Source organism: Mytilus edulis, chromosome 11, assembly GCF_963676685.1.
Source record: "Mytilus edulis chromosome 11, xbMytEdul2.2, whole genome shotgun sequence".
In the NCBI taxonomy this organism is placed as follows: Eukaryota; Metazoa; Mollusca; class Bivalvia; order Mytilida; family Mytilidae; genus Mytilus; species Mytilus edulis.
In genome coordinates, this window is record NC_092354.1 from 8,608,515 (window position 1) to 8,633,336 (window position 24,822).

At 30.8% G+C, this 24,822-nt stretch overlaps 1 protein-coding gene and 1 long non-coding RNA gene across 2 annotated transcripts; both read right to left on the reverse strand.

Annotated features, from left to right (window-relative positions):
- Positions 1-11,156: 11,156 nt before the first annotated feature.
- Positions 11,157-13,900, reverse strand: LOC139495076 (uncharacterized). The gene is made up of 2 exons (XR_011657254.1): positions 13,784-13,900; positions 11,157-11,715 (listed from the first exon to the last, which is right to left on the reverse strand). It is a non-coding gene; the product is annotated as an uncharacterized lncRNA (long non-coding RNA).
- A 4,961-nt stretch (positions 13,901-18,861) lies between these two features.
- Positions 18,862-21,631, reverse strand: LOC139495066 (uncharacterized). Its single transcript, XM_071283218.1, has one exon. The coding sequence runs from the start codon at positions 21,524-21,526 to the stop codon at positions 20,069-20,071; it is 1,458 nt and encodes a 485-aa protein (XP_071139319.1). The 5' UTR covers positions 21,527-21,631; the 3' UTR covers positions 18,862-20,068.
- Between the last annotated feature and the right edge of the window lie 3,191 nt (positions 21,632-24,822).

Genomic DNA, 24,822 nt, shown 5'->3' on the forward strand with positions numbered 1-24,822 from the left:
GTATTCTAATGTTGTTGTTTTTTGTAATGGTGTTTTCTTTCACGTCCGCAATTTCGATGTTAAAAATAGAGCACAAATCTTTAAATAGATACATGTATAAATAGTATATGGTTGGAAGATTTATACATGGCTTAGTATCATAATAGTATTGATTCGTATGGTTGTCTCCTCAAAGGAAATTGTTATATATAAAAATTAACCGAATAAAAAAAAAAGTACCCTAGCTGAAAGTAGCATCTCAAATATAAAATAGACCTGTTCTCAATTGTATTTCACTCATAGAACTTGAAGGTTGAGAACGAGATTATATCGATCATCTCTATATCATACTACTACTATATACCTACTGTACTGAAAAATATGCACAGTGTCACAAACTTTCAGTACCTAAACATGCTAAAGTAAAATGTAAATCCCGTAAGTAGTCAGTACTTCAATAAGACAGCAACCAGACAACAACACAAGGCCAAAAGAAAATTAAAAAGGAAAAGACATCTTGTGATATGCATTTGTAAGGGGGAGGTGGCAGGAGTCCTGATCCCGAAATCCCGGACTTTAAAACATGAAATCCCGAGGTCCCGAACTTATAGAAATTTAAATCCCGCCATCCCGAAATTTGAAAAAAGAATAGCCGGATCCAGAAAGGATCAATCCCGAAATCCCGTGCTTAAAAACACCCTATCCCGGAGTCCCGTTAAAGGTCCCCCCTTATTTGTGTAGATGGACTAAATAAAAAAACACAATATTTCCAGTCTTGTCTCAGCCTGTGTGCGATTGTTTTTTTCTTGTTTTTTTTTGGTCATATCTCAACCTCCGTATGTTTGGTTTCCTTGGAAATGTTTTTACACGATGTATTTTCTGGAAAATACACTGTACTACAAAGACCGTGCAATGTCTTGAGAGAGCGCAATTTAGAGAGAGAAGCACATTAATTTATTGTCACATATAATTAGATCTAAAAGGGAGTTGCAGAATAATGGATACTGGCGAATGTCAAAATTGAACATAAAAGTTTGCAAAATTATAAAGAATAACAACGGAAAATAAAATAATTATTTAATACAATAGTGTAGACCATGTACAGAATTAAGAAATCATGTAATGATAGAAAAATTTTACAAAATCGTTAATTGAAGATTTTACAAAATCGCTAATTGAAGATTTGACAGAATGAGAGTAATTTAAAGGTTGTTGTAAGTGATGCAATATATTCTTATTTTCCTATTCCCTTATGTAACTTCCAGTTTTATTGAAGTTTACATCCATCAAAGCCTTAGTTTAATTTAGTTTCCTGTTATTACTACCCCCTTATTTTTAGCATGTTGTGTATCATGTACTGATTCTATATATACTTCGATCATACATATGTACACTTATGGAACAATAACCATTTAGTAAACTTTTTAAAACGTTTTTGTAGACTTGTATATACAATAAATTTTATACTGAACAAAAACGATATTAACAAAGATGTCAGTTTGTCTGCGTGTTTTACTTGTTAACTTGCAGATGTATAAATAACCACACGACACTCTTTCAAGAATTTGTAGAATCATTGATATAATGTTTGTTTATATATGCGATGTTAAGCAGCAGTATATGGACAGAACACGTTCTGTCGTGATATAGTACCAAAACACAAGCTATTACATGTTCCGCTGCTAAAGAAACTGTTTTTTTTTTCAAAAGTGGCCAAATCATATATCGGAACGGAGAAAAAGTGTAAACAGATGACTTACAAGATAGTCTAAGAGATTTATGAATTGGTTACCCAAAAATGACAAAGTTCAACTATCTCTCATTAGAGCAAATATTAATAAAGATCAAAACCCTGACCACATGCAAACAGACAGCAAAGTGAAAACGTTCTAGGATTCAAACTGTAGATGTTTTGCGGAATAACTATAAAGGGGGACGGACGGACGGAAGGACGGGCAGCCAGACGGAATGACGGGCGGACAGACGTACAAGGGTAGTTGAGGGGGGCATAAAAAAATATAGCTTCAATTACATCTTTTATTGCGTCAATTTGTAGACAGTAACCCTGATGATTTCTATTTTTTAAGTTTTTACCATTTTTGCGTTCATGTACTTACAATGTATTTTTGTCTGAATTAGTAATTGTTTTAGATATGAATGTTGATAATGAATATACATGTATCATATTTTTTACAACGTATAATTTCTTTTTAAAATGTTCTATAAAGAGGGTCTGATTGGGGTTTACGGAATGCAGAATAATGATAAAAAATTGCAGAATAAAATGCAAAAAAGAAAAAAAGGAAAAGAGTATAATGGGGTGCTAAAATATAAAGAATAAAGAATATTGGTAATAATAAATAAAAATTAATGATAATTATCAGACTCTTATGATAAAAAGAATCTATCAATACGAAACACATAATCATGGTGCATAACGTTGGAAATTATTAGCATGATAACTTGACGTTATGTAATAAAAATTACGACGTCACGAATTTTGATGGGATTTTTTGCCAAAATGTTAAGTTTGCGTCGCTTCTACAGGGAAAACGAAGTCGGTGACCATATTTTTTTTTAATATCATCTAGTTCGTAAGACAAAGAGGAAGAAAATGTTAGTTTTAAAAAAAATTCTATGGAGCGGTTCACATGATTTATACCGGAAACCGAAAATTGTGGAAGAAAAATATAGATTTCCCCTATATATTCAATGTAATTTAGTACCCTCTCGGACCATTTTAAAAATGGATTTTTCTTGAAAACGAAGTCGGTGACATATACTTTTTTTTACATTTCCTGATGTATATTTTCAATATCTAATTGAGTACTAAATTTTAAAAAAATCTATGGACTAGTTCATTTACTGATCCTTGACCTTAAGGTAACATCAAATACAATTATCCAAATAATTGTCAAATTTACAGAAAAATGCTTGAAAATGATCAATATACCAAAAAACAGGTTTGCTGTTATATTATATACAATTATTCTAAAAATATAATCAATTTAAGGTAACATCTGAATGAATTTTCCATAAAATGGTTAAATTTACTGATTTATTACAATTTTATAGCGAAGGTTTGGTTGGTTCAACTTGACTTCAAATACAATTGTCAATACATATTAGAAAGAATCTTGGTCATATTACCGATTTAAGGTAACATCAAATACAATTATCCTAATAATTGTCAAATTTACAGAAAAATGCTTGAAAATCATAAATCTACCATAAACAGGTTTGCTGTTATATTACATACAATTATTTCTAAGAATATAATCAATTTAAGAGAACATCTGAATAAATTATCCATAAAGTGGTTAAATTTACTGAAATATTACAATTTTATAATGAGGTTTTGTAGGTTCAAGTTGATTTCAAGTACAATTGTCAATGAATATTAGAAAGTATCGTTGTCATATGACCGATTTAAGGTAACATCAAATACAATTATCCAAATAATTGTCAAATTAACAGAAAAATGCTTGAAAATGATCGATATACCAAAAACAGGTTTGCTGTTATATTACATACAATTATTCTTAGAATATAATCAATTTAAAGGGAAACTTCGCAAAAAAATCCAAAAAAAAATTGATATTATGTTCATTCTGTATAAAAATGCTCAAATTCATAGATATTAAAGTTTTATTCCGCTAGATAAGCGATCACCATCGATTTTAAGTTTAGAGTATCAATTCTCTGCGATCCGCCATTTTGTCTTCTTTCCCGATTAATAAAAACGATATGTCTATAAACCACAAAGAAACCAAACTACAGTAACCGATGTAGTCGTAATTGCGTGTCAATCGTACGGTTGTTTTATCCGACTAACTAACTTGATACGAAAAATATTCTTACTTTTTTTAAATTACCATGGTCTGTTGTTTTTAAACTGTTGATATTGGAATTAGGTGAAAAGTCAAAGTTGAAATCATAAATAAGTGTTCCGTGAAAATTGTTTTCGAAAATCTAATTTGTTCATAATTCTTTAAAGTAATAAACAAATATATTTTGATCTTCCCTCATCTGATCACCAGCATGGCTAAAGGTATTACTTCCAAAGGTATTGTGAGGGGTGTGAGGTGACACGTCCAGGTATTCAAGCGATTTCCTGTCGGGCTTGCAAGTTCATGCATCGTTTCACTTCTGCAGGTATTGATCAGTGTACACGGCTGATAACTTATAACTTATAACTTTCCATTTTGAACTATCAGATGAATAATATACAACTCTGTCTTACTTGTCATTACTAAACTCATACGCTTGTTTATACATAACATTTCTGGTGTAAAGAATATAATTCATAAACATATAAATAATACTCAAAAAATAAGATTTGATGAAATTAAAATCTATTTAAATATTTTTTCCAAAGGTGAATTTGGGAAAATGTAATATATAGTCATTGTCAATAGTGAAGGACAGATTGGAACAGACCAGAAATATTGATTTAAAAAAATGTACGCACTTGCCGACGATTCGTTTATACGACTGGATAGAAAGTTGCGGAACTATAGCGCAATTTAAAATATATACATGTATACATTGAACATAAGAAAAAAAATATATATTTTGAATATATAGGGGTAAAAGTGTTGTAAATAGACTAGTCCACGTATGCCAACAGTATTTAATCATCGAATGTCGATAGACTATTGTATACCAGAAGAAGAAGAGAACCAATTTGATTTAAATACAGGTCGATGTATAACTTTTGCTTTGGTTCATTGAAGCTGTGGACCTAGTAAAATCACAGATTTATATTTCAATAAGATTGTTCTCGAACAAAGGAAGTAATTCGTCATCACAATTGTTATATATGCCACTGGACGAACACTAATTATCCCCAGGGAATATGAATATTTTGCTTGGAAACTTTTGAGTATCAAAGTTTCAAATTAATTTCGGGATTTATTTTCTTTCTTGGTATTCAATAACAGAAAAAAGAATAAATTACTTGTTCGCTAAATAGGGGTATTCTTGTCAGATAAAAGACTTTTAGTTATATTTAAAAAATAGGGAAATATGACATTAAATTGGTTCTGTCTTTTTTTTAAACATCGTTAAAAAGATGTGTGTCTAAGGTGAACTCATAGGTAAACGGACAGAAAGTCACAGGACAAAAAGTCACAGGACATAAAGTCACAAATTTGATAGGACAAAAAGTCACAGGACAAAAAGTCACAAATATTTTTTCAACAATTTTTGGAATATATAAGAGAAATATCTTGAAATATTTAATTTTTAATACATATCTTCATATTAAAGTTAATGGAATTTATCATTTTACTTGAAAAATGAAGATTTATTTTATTTTAATCATGCAAAGGACATATTTCTTGGCACCATGAAGCCATTTGAGTGCCAATCTTCTTTGACATTTTGTTTTCTTAACAATTATTTGATCATCTTTGATATTTTTTTGATAAATTTTGCTTACAAAGTTGGTTAATATACAATACATCAAGAAAAATACAAAAATATTTTTGTAAAAATAAGCATTTTTTATTCAAAGAAAATAATCAGAAAAAATGAATTGTGACTTTTTGTCCTGTGACATTTTGTCCGTGACTTTTTGTCTGTGACTTTTTGTCCTGTGACTTTCTGTCCTACATTCTAACGCCACAAGAACCCTGTAATACTAGTAAGAGAGTATAGCATGTAAACATTCCTTCTCAATAATATGGTTGTATTGGAAATCTTTTTATACAGATTGACAACTCATTGTCCGATATGCATGTAATATTTGCCACACGACGCCCATAGTTCTTTCTACCATCATCATCTTATTCTGTGATATTGCTGTAAACATCGATGGTTCACACCCAAACAAAATGGGAGTAATGGACCTTCAGAGCTTCTCCGTGTTATACACTTGTGAAATATATAGACGAAATTTCTGTATTGAAATGAATCTACATCTCACAAACAGGATTTTCAAATAACGATTGTGAGTAATCACCTTACAAACCAATATAAACGTATGGCAAGATATAACCATGAAGGAATTTAGTTTTTGTCAGACGCAAGAACTCATCACTATATATATCATAAACGTATACGTATATATATGCATACAGTTTCAAATATTAAGAACAAGCGGTCGATGTCGATAGTCTGTTTTCTAACTGTTCAGAGTTAGACATGTCACTTGTTCATTCTTGGAAGCCTTCATATTCCCCGTCTAACGATGGGAACTCTTTCTGATTGTGTTGACTATAAATGCTTGTATGGTAATTCTGTCGTTTATCTGTACAAGCGGTTGCATTTCCTCTCCTTTCCCAACAAACAAACGAACGAAACGCCACTAGTCTGATTTCTCTGGAGCTCATCCTCAATGGCTCTTATACGTCAGGAAACTTACATGTATACTAATAATGATTGTTTCAAGAACAACGATGTATGGACGAACTATTATAAATTCGTCAATATCAGTTATGCATGACTAAAATATAACTTTTATTACAACTACTGTATTACTTTTTTGGATTAATGACGGCTATCATGTTCAACATTGCACAAATATTATCATAGAATTTAAAAAAAAATCCTCAAAAATCCTCAAAAGAAATAATGTCTTAGCTTAGATAATTGATATTCTTTTCACAAAAAGTTCGTGTAAATGATTGTCAAATGAATTTAATTATGTAAGAATAAAATGTTAAAAAGAAACTAAAAAAAAATCATGCCTGTTGTATGTTGTATTTTTTGTCAATTAAAAACTTTAAAATTGCAATAGTTTTATTAGCATTTAAACACAGCCAGATTTGAATACAAGTTAAGAAATTCCGGTAAAGTCAATGATATCAAACAGATGTACAATGGTATATCAAATTGGGTAATATTGCATTTAGTTTTTATAAAAGATTAAAACTACTATTTTTTGCTTCATATTTGAATCTTTACGCCAATTGCCGCTAAGAAAGTAATCAAAAATTGTTTCCTTTTATTTTTATACACTTTCGGAATTACGAATCTGAATTTTATTTTCAATTAATTTACACAATTTAATTATTGTATCTTTATTCTCATCGTGTATTAAATCTTAGTGTATTAACATCGTGACAGCATACTCTTTCTAATCCTTTCTGTTTATCCTTTCCAAATAACAACATTTATACCTGTGTACGCTTGAACTCACACCTGCGGCTAAATAGCTACAAGGTAAACGAATTGACCTCAAGCCGAGAAATATACAGTGACCTTTACAAAATAATACACACACTCAGCTCACACATTAGTTGCATTGAAATGATTATCAAAACAATAACGGTAAATAGAACTGAAATATTTTCAGTTCAATATCAGTAAAAATGTTCAAAAAATATTTTATGAAAAAAATCTCAACAATAATTAATTAAATTTATTCAAAAACATTTACTAGAGATAATTTTATAGGAGTTTAATTCAATCAATACAAAACGATATATGCATATTCATTTTCTTTCATTCTTATATTGTGGTTAATAACTTCGACCATTCGTCAGCTGTGCGCTTTTAATTACGTATATTGTCGATAAGCTATAAGAGTTAAACAGATTTTATTTTTTCCCAGAATTCAATAAATCGGGCTAATACGTCACGACCCACTCGAGAATTCAACCAAAAAAGTTACAAATACTTGATTTTCTCCGTTATTAGAAGGAATATAAATTTAAAACTTTGCAAATGTGTTTTTTATGTTAAGATGAACATAATTAGATGATAAGTAAAAAATCGCGGAATTTCCCTTTAAGGTAACATCTGAATAAATTATCCATAGAGTGGTTAAATTCACTTAAAAATTTTTACAATTTTATTATTAAGGTTTGGTTGGTTCAAGTTGACTTCAAATACAATTAACAATACATATTAGAAAGTATCTTGGTCATATGACCAATTTAAGGTAACATCAAATACAATTATCCAAATAATTGTCAAATTTACAGAAAAATGCTTGAAAATGATCAATAAACCAAAAACAGGTTTGCTGTTATATTATATACAATTATTCTAAAAATATAATCAATTTAAGGTGGCTCGGCCCTTTAACAATGCGCATATTTTAACGCATGTTTTTTACGACGAGTGCCTTGGAAACGGTCGCTTTCAGGGGTCTTCTCAAAAATAGCGTTGACGACCTTGGAACGCGGGCGTGTATGAAAGCACCCTTGACGACGTAAACAAGTGATGCAAAACGTTCTTCAAAACAGGAAATACGAACGGTCAGACATTCAGAGTGCTTTCTTCATTTTTCGCATAAAAGACTAAAGGAGAGAAATATAAGCTATCTGTTTGGCGTTTTATAACAGTTTGTTTCTGTCATAAATCTCTTTAATATCTTTATTTCCAGTTATTTTTATGGGTTTAATTATTCCCCATTATGCGATATATTTTTACACTGCAAAATTTTGTTAATTATAGTTTTATATTTTTTATTTTACCCAAAACAAATTTGAACATTTTCATTTAAAGACTTGTTTACCTTATCAATAAATGAGCACGAACATCATCTGATAAACTTTCTCGTATCACAATTCCATAATTTCCTGAACACTAGACTAAGTCCTATAATGTAAGACCTCGGGGCCAATGTTTTCTATTTTATGATTTTTGTCTATTACTTAATTTGCTTATTGTAATTTTGATGATTTGCAATATTCTGTTGTATCTATCAATATGTCAATCGAGTTCAAATTAAATAAAAAAGAAACATCATTAAGTGAATCAGAGCAAGTGTTATTATTATAATAGACTAATGGATCCAGCAACTTATTTCACAAAAATGATTATTGGTTTTCCTGCAGAAATAAAAGGACACTTCAATAATTGGCTGTTTTCCGCCTTTTCATGAAGATGAAAATTGATTAATCGGGGCGGATCCAGCCATTTTAAAAGGGGGTTCCCAATCCAGGACAAAAAGGGGGTGTTCCAACTATATTTTCCCATTCAAAAGCATTGATCGTCCAAAAGTGGGGGGTCCACCCCAGGAACCCTCCCCTGGATCCACCGCTGTCAAAAGTAACCGGGACTGGCCTAGTATTCCGACCTCAATACTGCATGCTTTGCGGAGGTACGCAAAATTTTTGGTTACTATGTCGGGATTTTTCTAGGAACATCCACAGCGTGTCGGGCAGTCACAAACACTACTAAAGACCTTATATATATAAATCTATACTACTTCTAGGTTCAGGAAAAGTTTGGATGGGAATTTTTAAACTCCGCCCAGTACACAGGAACGCTATATTAGCCGGGCAAATTTTAACTTCTATCTTAATTTTTGACATGCTTTTTTAAAAGGTAAGATAATAAGGAAAGTTCTTGATGATGAAAATAATTATAGTGGGGTAATGGCATTGCGGCAAAAAAATGTGAATGACAATTTTGTTTGTGAACACGGATTTAATGGTCTTTGATCTTACCGTGGCAAAGAAATGTATAACTAATCTATGCGTGATGATAAAAGGAGATGATGTTTTTTTTATTTATTATATTGAATTTCAAATTTGAACTTTGGTGGATAGTTGTTTCATTGGCAATAATACTACATCTGCTTATTTTCAAATCTTATGTTTAACATAGAAATATGACTAATCTGACAGATGATCCCTTGATTATACAGGGTGCTCAAACAGCTGGATGTATACATACGAAGCCTCGTAAGGTCAAAAGGGGGAATTTTGCCTATACATGCACCAAGCATAATTGTTCACTCATTCTTACCAGCACAACAACAATATGGCAGTCCATATATCTAGCTCATCTTACTTTGCATAACTTACATAATTGATACTTTTCTATATGTTCTCATCCGTATTATGTTTGAAATATTTGCCAGTGACAATTCAGTATGAACAAATTAAATATTCATTATGTGCAATAAATACAAAAAAGTAATTTCCTGGACTTTTATTTGTTTGACTATGTGGTATATGGTTTTATTGGTAATCGTACGAGGACATAATTGTTATCTTCTATGTAAATTGGTCTTCGGTTTAGAGTTGCCTCATAAATAATGATACCCCATCTTCCTATTTTTATACACAACAAAACGGAGTTGCAAAGGGTATAATGTTTTTGACCCGTCTGTCCGTCCGTCAGTCAGTCTTGTTTCTTGTCATCACAACTCTCAAACAGAATTTCATGAAACATTTTTAGATAATAAGGACGTACTATGTAGATGTGCATGTCAACAGGAAATTACGATTCATTTTTATTTTTTCTAGGAGTTATGCCCCTTTGAACTTATTTACTACAATATAGCACTGTAACAGTTTCTCATCGTCTCTCAAAACGCACATTAGAATTTTTGAAACCTTTTTAGATAATAAGGGCATACTATGTAGATGTGCATATCGACAGGAAATTATGATTCATTTCTTTTCTTATACCATTTGTTTTCTTATTTTATTCCTCCAGTGACATTGTGGGAACTGACTGCCAAAGCGGGACCGGCTACAGTTATTTGCAATGTTATCAACCAATGAGCCCGTACCCTATGTCAGACTCTCTAACAATCATCCCATCAACCAAATATTTTGAAACATATTTAGAATTAAGAAATAGACAAATCCATGAAATTAGGTTAAGTTCAGATAAACCCTGCAAGACAGACATTTTTGTTTTTTATTCATTATTTTGTACATAAATCACCCATTAGTTTTCTCATTTGAATCGTTTTAAATTGTTCATTTGTCATTTCGAGGCCTTTAAAACCAACTATGCAGAATAGGTTTTACTCATTGTTGAAGTCTGTATGGTGACCTACATGTATAGTTAATTCTGTGTTGTTTGGTCTCTTGTGTCTCATTTACAATCATATCACATCCTCTTATTTGATATTTTAATTTGTTATAATACATTTAATACACAAATATACATGATTGATTGATTGTTGGTTGCTTAACGTCCACCAAATATACATGAAGATGACCTATTGATTACACAATATAGCATATGAAAAAAGAGGACTTACTGTTGATCAATGAACCATACAAATGATTATGTGGTCCATGATACATTGTAATTGACAGAATTGTAAACTACATGTATTGCACACAAATAGTTTATCTACTACATGTACCTTTTAGTATTTATTAAATGAGTATATGCCGACCATGTTGACGACTGACAGTCAATGGTATACCATATTACCTCCTGAAAACAGGCGTAAAAAAAGGCTCAACTAAATCAAATTTTTGAAACGTTATTGATTTTATTCCTCAGATGTCTCTGAGATCAAATTTATAAAACATGTATTACAAATGTAATATTGTTAATTTAAATGTTCTAGTATAAATGTAAGCATTGTTGCCATTTATACGTCATGTACATGTACAATCATAAGCTGATCAGCTCTATATCTTCATAATTTTTATTCTCCTTCACTGTTTTTTTTATAAGACTCAATATATATATATATGTGATCTTTATTCATCATTGGGACAGGTAGGTGAAGCAGGTCCTTTTGATTGCATTTTTTAAGGATTTTGACAGCACTAAGGCATATACATGTAGTTCCAATGTATAGTTGACCTCTGCTCCTCAATTGTATTGTGGCAACACATATTGCATATACATGTAGAATGTTGTTCTTAAGTTTCAGCACTTTACACATAGTTTCCGGTTGCAAGGCTAGATGATACTGGCTTCTCATAAAATTCTGTCAGTACTGTGCCAATAATTCCAAGTAAAGTTGAACATTCCAAGATCACTCCTTCCATTTGCATGTACATGTACAAATGTACTTGCAGCCTGAAATTAAATATCAGAGTAATTCTGTCAGAAAATCAACAATTATTGATATTCAAAAGCATACAGATGAGACTAATTCATAATGGAGAATGTGTCCATAGGACACAGATGAGCAGCCGCTTGCATGTAAAGAATGAAAAGAGTGACACCACCCAAATTTTTACTTTATCTGAGTTGTGTTGTAGTAAGCATTGCATATAAGTATCACAATATTTGGATAAAGCAAACTTGTGTTAAAGAAAGGAACAAAACTTTAGCTATTTTAAAATTTGTAAAGGGGCATAACTCTAGAAAAGTAAATGCAACCCCACCAAAAATTCAAACTTCATGTGTGTTTGTTGGTAACAAGAATAATATATATGCATTAATTGTGAATTTTATTTAGTTTAAAAATATTGGTAGAGGCAAACTGAAGTTAGAGAACAGAAAACAAATTTCGGACGAACATGCAAGTTTGATAAGACTGACAATGCAAAGATAATTTAACTTAATGCCCCTGCCACTATGGTGTAAAAATAATGAAGAATTTGTTTTGATCAATAACGAGCAAACAAAATATAATTACATGCACAACAAGTGTAAATAGTTATTTTGTTTCTATAGGTTGAATAAAGGCTTCTTGCTGTTCGGCTGCCTTCAATTTTGAAAATGCAGCTCATGCAGTCCTCATGAATAAATTATGCTGAGGCTTTTTGTACCCTATTTGGAATATGGGATACACAAATTTTGTATTTATTAAAAATTACTATTCACAAAGCAACAATTATTTTCAACTCAAAATACAGTACCTGGCCAAAAGTAGTTGTCATCTGCATTTTTTTGCTACATGTATATCATGTAAATATTTTAAATAAAAACACATTACTTCAAAAAAATATTTTGAGGGCATTTAAAAATGTATGATTGGATTTAATTTATATCTACAGAGCTTAAAAGAAGTAGAATGGTCTATATTAATATGTGTTTATTTGATAATAGGTTTGTTTTAAGTGTTTTTGTTTTTCCTTGAGAACGCATATAATATGTTGTTTTAAATACAATATATATATATGTTTAAAAGATGTACAGATGTATTGCCTCCTACTGTAAAGGTTATCATTTACTAAATAGGCCAATTATGTCATATTCTCAACAACAAAAAAACCAAGTCAATCAAAACCCTTGAGAACCTTAATTGATTATTATTAGAGGGGGTGGACAGGGGTAAGGAGACAGGGGAATGAGGGATCAGAGAAAAGGGTTATCTTGGAAATACATGTTGTCATTTTTATTTTGTCTTGGAACAAGGAGATGGAATACGAAGTAAGAGGAGAAAATTTTAGGGTAAAAGGGAAGGGAAATATAGTTGGGACAAGGGAGTAGAAACTGCGCATGCCCTAGGGTAGTCCAAATAATTATGACGTCTTGAAAGGCTATTATAATTTTTTTCTTTGACGCCTTACATCGACGTCGATGTAAGGCGTCAAAGAAAAAAAATATAATAAAAAAAGTCCAAATAATTATGACGTCTTGAAAGGCTATTATAATTTTTTTCTTTGACGCCTTACATCGACGTCGATGTAAGGCGTCAAAGAAAAAAAATATAATAGCCTTTCAAGACGTCATAATTATTTGGACTAGCCCTAGGGAAGTTATGGGGTACCCCATATACATATGACCCTAACTCTATGTAACTTGGCTACGAAATTAGATTTACCAAATGATGATTAAAAAGGCTTATTCATTGACACTAACAGTAGCGTAAAAATGACAGTTGTGGTGGTTCATAGTAGCTAGATGCCATCCCCTCCTCTTCGTCCGTTTGCACACGGATATCTCTCAAAACGGGCCAGACATGTTTACAAATTGCCAGTAAGGTGAAAATACTAAGATAAACACATAAATAAGATACCAGCTGTAACAATTAAACATGGAACAGAAATTGAGCTCGTACAAGGTCTCAGTCGCAGTGCTTTTCAACAGTAGCGAGTATTTTGAGACAGTCCCCAAGTTTGTATTTTTCGTGATACTGGTAACATTTGGCTGCCTTAAATATCGAAATATATGTTTTCTTATGCAATAACTCTACCTTCATCGTTGTATATTCACCACAATGTCTGTTATGTATGTAAATGGTCGTATTCATCAATGTAGTATGCTGCTCGGCGTGGCGACCTTGAAATTCCTCTGGTCCAATAATGGCGCCAAATTAGAGGGAAGCAACTCGCGCCAGACAAAATTACCGTAGTTTCACCTAAATAATCAAAGTTTCGCTTCTTGATAACAAACAGTCATACGATAATCACATTTATATTCAGCCATCGTTTATTAATATAATTTCAAACATTATTTTATTTAAGCCACCAATAAAGAATTCACAATTAAGTAATTAATGGACTGCATTGAAATCAGACCTTATGGAGTAGAGGGGTTAAACAAAAGCTCGTAACTTTTTTAAAAGCCTGGTGACCCCCATTTTATTTTACCTTAAAATGCTCGAAAAGTTCATAGCTTTGACATATCTGTTTTTAAAAAAAATCTACCGGGAAAATTTTACGAAAAATCGATTCAATCAATATTTTTTGCCTTAAACTGAAATTAGAAAATGCAAAATTTAGACATAAATCTGAAAATAAAAAGATTTTTAAGTCAAAAACAACAACGGGAAAGGTTTACATTTCAAATTCTAAGGTTTTTTCACATAAAAATCATACTGACTTGGTTTTAAAACTCTTTGAATTTGATGTAACCGTTATTGTTGTAAGGGTGGACATGTTTGGAAAAAGGGTCAAAATCGCACATTTCGCTTCAATTTGAGGGGAAAACGAGCCTGGTGACCCCCTTTTTTCTTTGCATTTTTGGATTCAGCATAAAAAAATCTACAGAATAAGTGAAAATAAAAAAAATCTACCGGGGGTCACTATTGGGGTGAGCCACCTTAAGGTAACATCTGAATAAATTTTCCATAAAGTGGTTAAATTTCAAGAAATATTTCAATTTTATAAAGAAGGTTTGGTTGTTTCAAGTTGACTTCAAATACAATTGTCAATACATATTAGAAAGAATCTTGGTCATATTACCGATTTCAGGAAACATCAAATACAATTATCCTAATAATTGTCAAATTTACAGAAAAATGCTTGAAAATCATAAATATAACATAAACAGGTTTGCTGTTATATTACATACAATTATTCTAAGAATATAATCAATTGAAGGAAACATCTGCATAAATTATTCATCAAGTGGTTAAATTTACTGAAAATTTTTACAATTCTATTATAAAGGTTAGGTTGGTTCAAGTTGACTTCAAATACAATTGTCAAAACATATTAGAAAGTCTCTTGGTCATATGACTGATTTAAGGTAACATCAAATACAAATATCCAAATAATTGTCAAATTTACAGAAAAATGCTTGAAATGATGTATATACCAAAAACAGGTTTGCTGCTATATTACATACAATTATTCTAAGAATATAATCAATTTAAGGTAACATCTGAATAAATTATCCATAAAGTGGTTAAATTTACTGACAAATTTTACAATTATATAATAAAGGTTAGGTTAGTTCAAGTTGACTTCATATTCAATTGTCAATACATATTAGAAAGTATCTTGGTCATATGACCGATTTAAGGTAACATCAAATACAATAACCCAAATAATTGTCAAATTTACAGAAAAATGCTTGAAATTGCGAATATACCAAAAACAGGTTTGCTGTTATATTATATACAATTATTCTAAGAATATAATCAATTTAAGGTAACATCTGAATAAATTTTCCATAAACTGGTTAAATTTACTAAAACATTTTACAATATTATTAAAAAAGGTTTGGTTATTTCAAGTTGATTTCAATTACAATTGCAATAAATATTAGAAAGTATCTTTGTCATATGACCGATTTAAGGTAACATCAAATACAATTATCCTAATAATTGTGAAATTTACAGAAAAATGCTCGAAAATGATCAATATACCAAAAACAGGTGTCCTGTTATATTACATACAATTATTCTAAGAATATAATCAATTTAAGGTAACATCTGAATAAATTATCCATCAAGTGGTTAAATTTACTGAAGAATTTTACAATTTTGTTATAAAGGTTAGGTTGGTTCAAGTTGACTTCAAATACAATTGTCAATACATATTAGAAAGTATCTTGGTCATATGACCGATTTACGGTAACATCAAATACAATTATCCAAATAATTGTCAAATTTACAGAAAAAATGCTCGAAAATGATCAATATACCAAAAACAGGTTTGCTGTTATATTATATACAATTATTCTAACAATATAATCAAATTAAGGTAACATCTGAATAAATAATCCATAAAGTGGTTAAATGTACTGAAATATTACAATTTTATAATGAGGTTTTGTTGGTTCAAGTTGATTTCAATTACAATTGTCAATGAATATTATAAAGTATCGTTGTCATATGACCGGTTTAAGGTAACATCAAATACAATTATCCAAATAATTGTCAAATTTACAGAAAAATGCTTGAAAATGATCGATATACCAAAAACAGGTTTGCTGTTATATTACATACAATTATTCCTAGAATATAATCAATTTAAGGTAACATCTGAATAAATTATCCATAAAGTGGTTAAATTTACTGAAAATTTTTACAATTTTATTATAAAGGTTAGATTGGTTCAAGTTGACTTCAAATACAATTGTCAATACATATTAGAAAGTATCTTGGTCATATGACCGATTTAAGGTAACATCAAATGCAATTATCCTAATAATTGTGAAATTTACAGAAAAATGCTTGAAAATGATCAATATACCAAAAACAGGTTTGCTGTTATATTACATACAATTATTCTAAGAATATAATCAATTTAAGGTAACATTTGAATAAATTATCCATAAAGTGGTTAAAGGACGATATATGATAAGGGTCATTTTTGGCCCCCTCTCAGAACCTGTTCATATTCATACCATCGATAGACCTTGGGCAGGTACTTAAAAAATAACAACTTTTATTTGTCCCCGTGACTTATTGGTTGCCTAGCAACCGGTTTCTAAAATCAAACTTGCAGTGCCTGTGTTTCGTCAAAAATCTATTTTTTAAGTGGTTTTTGGTGTAATATTATGTTAACTTATATTATATTGATAATCTGTATAAGGTTTTATGTTTCCTTCAACAAAGAAAATAAATGTTTTATGCATAGCAACTACATAACACATAATATTTTGCTTAGCAACCGTACTATTTCAGGCATGTAATGTATGTATTTGCACACACAAGTTACATTAGGTGTGTGACAACAACATAGAATTAATACAAACAAGCTAGTTTATCCCATAAATTCATTTCAGACTGGTATTTTGCTTAGAAACTACCTAGCAACGTAGATTTTGCATATCAACCTTACTATTTTAGGCATTTATAGTATGTATTTGCACATACATTCTAAATCGCATGACACAAATAAATAATTCATACATACTGGCTTGATTTTCCGATGAAACAGTTTAAGAGTGGTATTTTCCATAAAAACTACCTAGCAACATGTATTTTCCATAGCAACCATACTATTTCGTGCATTTTATACATGTATTTAAACATATAACTTTCATTTGGTGTTTGACAACAACATTTTATTACAAACAAGCTAGTTTGTTGCATGCATCAGTTTCAGACTGGTTTTTAGCTTAAAAACTACCTAGCAACATGTATTTTACATAGCAACCATACCATTTCAGGCAATTAAATCTGAATTTGCATATTCAATTTTTATTGCATGACAACAACAAAGAATTCCTTCATGCAAGCTATATTTGCCTATGCATAAATTTCAGATTGGTTCTGTCATATAAAACTACCTAGCAACGTCAATTTTGCATAGCAACCATTTTTTTTTATTATTAGTTGTGTAGAAATCATATGATTGATTTCGATATTTCTTTGATTTCTTTACATGTATATAGGCTGCAGTAACTTTCTTAATGTAGCAGCATAACAAAGTTTGTATTTTCGGATTTTTCCAGCATACTAGTAGAGTATTTAACAGTCACTATAGGTTTTATTACATGCATGGTTGCAAGGGAAGATGTATTGTATGCAGAGTTTCAGCATTGCCTTTTTTGTATGTTAGGATTCTTTCCAGATAGGTAGGATAATCGTGGTTGTCTGTTTTTACAGTATTTGCTTTTGTATTTTTTGAAAGTTCTGTGTTTTGTTTTTCTTAATTCAACTCACATTAAGAAACTCCCAACCTTTAGTTTACTTTTGTTTTCTGTTCATTCTTCAAAGAATCATTTTTGTTATCACAAAATCTGTATAAATAGAGTGTCACATTTTCTTTGTATCCAAAATATACTTTTTTACCTCTGAATCATTACACATTTTTCTTAGAAGAAGGTAGTTTTGTGTCATCCTGAGATGAACTCTGTTTACCAGATTTGATTTTGGTATTAAAGAAAATAACCCAACTTTGAAAAATAAATATCATTTTAATTTTCCATACTATCATTGAAATGCAATATAATAAATACATTATAGGTAACAGTGTCTGTCTGTCTGTCTGCCTGTATATCATTTTAATTTTCATACTATCATGGAAATGCAATAAAATAAATACATTATAGGTAACAGTGTCTGTCTGTCTGTCTTGTCTGTCTGTCTGTCTGTCTGTCTGTCTGTCTGTCTGTTTGTCTGTCTGCTGGTCTGTCTGTCTGTCTGTTTGGTCTGTTTGTCTGTCTGTCTGTCTATCTGTCTGTCTCTGTCTGTCTGTCTGTCTATCTGTCTCTGTCTGTCTGTCTGTCTGTCTGTCTGTCTGTCTGGTCTGTCTGTCTGTCTGTCAAGTAATAAGGATATGAACTTACACACACAAATTATCTGTCTGTCTGTCCCTCTATAAATCTCTCTATTTCCCATACTATCATTGAAATGCATTGTATTCAATAAAATGACTACATTATAAGAAACATGGAAATCAACTTACACACACATACTCTCATAGTCTCTCTCTCTTTTTCTGTAAATCTCTATATTTACCATATCTATCATTGAGACACAGTGTATGAAATCAAATAAGTACATCAATCATAAATAGCAGGGATATCAACTCACACAAACTCCCTCTTTCTCTCATGCCCTCTCTTATTGTCTCTCTTTTGCTCTTTCTCTCTTTTAAATAGAATTTCCTCCATCTATCATGAGTTTTTTAATTAGGTTATTTGTAAAGTATTTGATGGTGGACTTTAAAAAGTAACAAGATCAGAGCTGTGTCTGTGGAAGATTTATGGATAAATAGACTAGTCCATGAATGCAGTTATTAGATGAAAAAATTAAATGTCTCTTCTGATTGAGTTCCATATTTTGAACCATATTAAAGTACTTATAAAACCTACAAGTAACGTATTTATAAAAAAAAATCATAAAATATGCAATATAAATACAAGCTACTGGTGTTTAGTTTATAGATTTCCTGCTACAAATAGATTTGGTAAGAAATAGCATTTACTAAAAAATTTCAATTATCCAAGGTTTATTAAATTCTTCATCTGTAAAAGTTACTAGCTATATATAGATTTCCCAATTTACAGGTTAAATGGTTTGATTTTATGAAGTTCTTATTTATAAGGAAGGAGGAAGATAAGTATCAGATAACATGAACTCAATTCAAACAATTAAAAATATCTAAATACAAATCAATCTTATCTATCTACTAATTAAGTTTTACTGATAAGGAACTTTTGTCTACTCTTCAATACCAGCTGATGTTGAGGGATTAACTGACAGTGTACTGGTATGTGCATATGATATGGAGGTATTTCCTGATAAACGTGATGGTTTGAGACTTTTCATGTGCCTCTCTAGTCCCAGATACCACAGCACACTTGCCACATGTGCACAGCAGCCCACCATCCTAGCCCCAACTTTGCATGTGCAGTACCATCCATTTACAGGTTTTTGCACACTTGAACCAGCATTGTAGTCAATCCATAATGTATGGATGGTAGATTTGGAATGTCTTGATTGAATTTTGACTTGCAGAAGAGTTTCAGATTCCTTGCAAAGTAATAATTCATAATTTCCGGATTCAGAGAGATGTTCCCTGGTGTATCCTGGTGCCTGTTTTAGCTGGTAGATACCTAATGTGATATCCCTTAACATTTCCTCTGTCAGCTTTGGAAAATTTTCAAGTACTGTGCCAGAAGCATTAATTGGTAGGTATACTGTTCTCCGTCTTATCAAGTTGTTCTCTTCTACATACGTTTGCAGACTGTTTACTAAGACTGAGCGGTCAAGCATCTTCTTTGCTACCTCTTCATTTTCAGGGTTGCAGACAAGAGGTCGTTTGTATTTATTTAGTATTCCACCAGTAATTTTTACTTAATCACCAATACTGGAAATCATGGTATTTGGAACCACCTTTTCAAAAAAATGAAATTGTTTCAATCTGGCATTCGTGCTTTCTACAACCCAACGACATTTAGTTACCAAGCGAGTCAGATTAGCTTCATTAGTGGTCAACTTTTTTTTCCCTTTCACCATACAAACAGGCATCTTAACCATATATCCCTGATCTTCTAAGTATTGAACTGCATCCCTGAAACCCCTATCTACAATGCAAATATCATCATCTTGTAACCATGCTGTTATGTTCTCCAGGTTGTTTGTTATTGCATGTTTAGTTATGGATGCATCGTTATTGTGACCATCTGCAAAATAAGGCCCTAAGATTGACAGAATATAGCCATCAGTTCCTACAATAATCATAGGTTTGACCAATGGGCGGTGTTTGTGCATACTGTAAGACATTCTTTGGAAATGGTAATCGCTACTTTTTTGAATGAAAATGTATGTACCGTCGAGGACGATTACAGCTTGTCTTGGATCTGTAGTGAATAATTGCTTAGCTACTGGTGTTGTATGGTTTGTAACAAAATCTTCGTGACTTATATGCTGAAAACCTAGTGTATGTGGAACAAAGGTTTCCATTAATGTTCTTCTTGCTGCATGGATAATTCTCTGTACCTGAGATGTTTTCAACCCAAAGACTGTTCCCAGAATTTTGTTTGACAACCCAACACGGAGCTTGGTAAGAAATACTCCAAGGCAAGTTCTTACTGATCTTACTCCAGAACTCCTAACAGTTGACATGTATCCCAGTAAATCACAAAACTGCTCCTTACTCAGTCCTGTCAAGTCATTATAATTTTCTTCAGTCATGAGTGCAGGTATATCAAAGTTTAAACGTGAAGATGTCATTTTCATTATTGCTCTTAAATCATTTAAGAGACCTATTATGTCAGTACGAGAGAAGTACTCATGCTGTTTTGATGACTGTAAAACATCTAATGCTTGTATCTTAAAAAACCTGCTTTCCATATGTATTTTGCAACATCGACTTTTTTGGTTAATGAAAATTCCTTTTTCAATAAATGATTGTGTTCTGGCTTCTGATGTAATTGTTACCAGACGATGCCTCGTATTTCCTTCCTTCTTACATACAATGCAGTACCTGTGTGTTTTTGGTGCAGATTTAATTTCTAGCCTTATTGACTTTGGTGATGTGAAAACATTAGCTGCACATGCTCCAGGAATATGTGCTTCATTATTTTCCCCAGAATTGTTTATCTCAATGGAGCGAGATCTAATTGTTTTATTGCAGTTTTTTACTTGTTTATAAAGTTTTGCGGTACAAGATGCACATAACCTGTCTGTTTCTTGGACACATCTCTGCAATTTTTCTGTTAGGAATGTCTTTATTACACCACTGAAGCATCGTCTTCTGTTATTCAGCTGGCATCTTTTCTTACAAAGACAGCAATTGATAGACTTTGTCATCTTGTAAAAATACTGGAATGTAAAAAATAAATAAAATGAAACACTGTGAAAATTAGGCCTAAATAACAAAATCTAAATATAGTTTAACTGAGCTAATCAAAGAATCCAAAGAATTCATTTTTTGTTAAAATCAAACTAAGTGTAATTTTGAACCCTTTGGACCTTAATGTAGACCAATTTGAAAAAAGAACCAAAAAATCAAACTTCATGTAATTTTGGAGCCTTTGCATCTTAATGTAGACCAATTTGGAAACGTAACCAACAAATTAAACCAGATGCTTTGCAGGGCTAGCTTTATACGACCACAGAGGTCAAACCCTGAACAGTTGGGGCAAAAATGGACACAACATTCTAGCTTGATACAGCTCTGAATTAGGATTGTGATCAAATAGTTGACACATCATAGGTTTCTGACACAGAATAAGTGTGGTCTAATGAACTACAAAATAGTTTTTTTTTACATACTATGGTCCATCATCCAAAATCTAAATACATGGCCATGGATTTATTCAGAATATCAAAGAATACCAAGAATTACATTTTTGCTGAAATCTAACAGTTTAATTTTGGACCCTTTTGACTTCAATGTGGCCACATTTGATAACAGGGTCCAAAAATAAAAAATATCAATACATGGTTAGATTAAGCATACCAAAGAACCCCATATATTCAAATTTTGTTGAAATCAAACAAAGTTTGATTTTGGACCCCAATTTGGACCAACTTGAAAACTGGGCCCATAATTAAAAATCTAAATTCATGTTAAGATTCAGCATATCGAAGAACCCCAAGAATTCAATTTTTGTTAAAATCAAACTTAGTTTAATTTGGGACCTTTTGGACTTAAATGTAGACCAATTTGAAAACGGGACCAAAAATTAAGAATCTACATACAAAGTTAGATTTAGCATATCAAGGAACCCCAATTATTCAATTTTTGATGAAATCAAACAAAGTTTAATTTTGGACCCCGATTTGGACCCACTTGAAAACTGGGCCAATAATCAAAAATCTTAGTACATTTTTAGATTTTGCATATCAAAGAACACCAAGGATTCAATTTTTGTTAAAATCAAACTAAGTTTAATTTTGGACCCTTTGGACCTTAATGTAGACCAATTTTTGATGAAATCAAACAAAGTTCAATTTTGGACCCTTTGGGCCCCTTATTCCTAAACTGTTGGGACCAAAACTCCTAAAACTAAACCCAACCTTCCTTTTATGGTCATAAACCTTGTGTTTGAATTTCATAGATTTCTATTCACTTTTACTAAAGTTAGAGTGCGAAAACTAAAAGTATCGGACGACGACGACGCAGACGACGACGCCAACGTGATACCAATATACGTATCTTGTACGTATCAAAGATACATATTTTGTATGTAGAGAAGACTGATAACATTAACAAGAAACCGTGAATAGGTAAACATAAATGAAATATAATTACGATATTATTGTCAGGTAATTAAAGATTGCATATTTTAGCTTTAATATCGATTCACTTATAGGGGGTTTGCATCGGAACTGATAGTTATCAGAAGCACCAGGATTATAATTTTATACGCCAGATGCGCGTTTCGTCTACATAAGACTCATCAGTGACGCTCAGATCAAAATAGTTAAAAAGCCAAATAAATACAAAGTTGAAGAGCATTGGGGATAAAAAATTCCTAAAAGTTGTGCCAAATATGTCTAAGGTAATCTACCCCTGGGGTAAGAAAATCCATTTATTTAAAAAAAAAATAGTTGTTGGCATGACACGGGTTATGTTCTCATATTTTTATGATAGTATAATACTAAACCCCTTACGGCAGGGATTGTGCCTGATATTCCTATGATGAAAACACACTCTTTAAATTAGTTTAATTGAGGTCTGGAGCTGGCATGTCAGTTAACTAAAAAATTGTTACTGAGAAAATGTTGAATTTTTTAAATAAAGCTGTTGTTAGTTCAAGTTTACTTTTAATACAATTGTCAATATATATCAGAAAATCATCTTGATCAAATCACCGATTTAAGGTAACATCATTACAATTATCAAAGAAGTTGTAAAATTCAAAATAAAATGTTGAAAAATTATCAATAAAAGTAAAATCTGAATAAATATTTTAAAAAAAGTTGTCAAATTCATTGAAAAATTATAATAAAGGTAAAATCTGAATGAATATAAATAAAAGTGGTCAAATTTACTAAAAAATGTTGCTGAGAAAATGTTGATTTTTTAAAATAAAGCTGTGGTTGGTTTAAGTTTACTTTAAATACAATTGTCAATACATATCAGAAAATCATCTTGATCAAATGACCGATTTAAGGTTACATCATTAACAATTATCAAAGAAGTTGTAAAATTTAAAATACAATGTTGAAAAATTATCAATAAAAGTAAAATCTGAATGAATATTAAAAAAAGTTGTAAAATTCACTTAAAAAATGTTGATTTTTTTAAATAAAGCTGTGGTTGGTTTAAGTTTACTTTTAATACAATTGTCAATACATATTAGAAATCATCTTGATCAAATGACCAGATTAAGGTAACATTATATACGTTTATCAAAAAAGTTGTCAAATGTACAGTAAAATGTTGAAAAATTATCAATAAAGGTCAAATCTGAATGAATATCAAAAAAGTTGTCAAATTTACAGTAAAATGTTGATAAATTATCAATTAAGGTAAAATCTAAATGAATTTTAAAAAAAGTTGTCAAATTCACTGAAAAAATGTTGATTTTTTTAAATAAAGCTGTGGTTTGTTTAAGTTTACTTTTAAAACAATTGTCAATACATATTAGAAAATCATCTTGATCAAATCACCGATTTAAGGTAACATCATTAACAATTATCAAAGAAGTTGTAAAATTCAAAATAAAATGTTGAAAATTATCAATAAAAGTAAAATCTGAATAAATATTAAAAAAAAGTTGTCAAATTCCCTGAAAGAATATTGGAAAATTATAAATTAAGGTAAAATCTGAATGAATATAAAAAAAAGTGGTCAAATTTACTGACAAAATGTTGCTGAGAAAATGTTGATTTTTTTAAATAAAGCTGTGGTTGGTTTAAGTTTACTTTTAATACAATTGTCTATACAAATCAGAAAATCATCTTAATCAAATGACCGATTTAAGGTTACATCATTAACAATTATCAAAGAAATTGTAAAATTTAAAATACAATGTTGAAAAATTATCAATAAAAAGTAAAATCTGAATGAATATTAAAAAAGTTGTAAAATTCACTGAAAAAATATTGAAAAATTATCAATAAAGGTAAAATCTGAATGAATATAAAAAAAGTGG

What these genes read in the sequence shown, in the direction of transcription:
- LOC139495066 (XM_071283218.1), bottom strand. Translation starts at nt 21,526, where the DNA reads ATGACAAAGTCTATCAATTGCTGTCTTTGTAAGAAAAGATGCCAGCTG.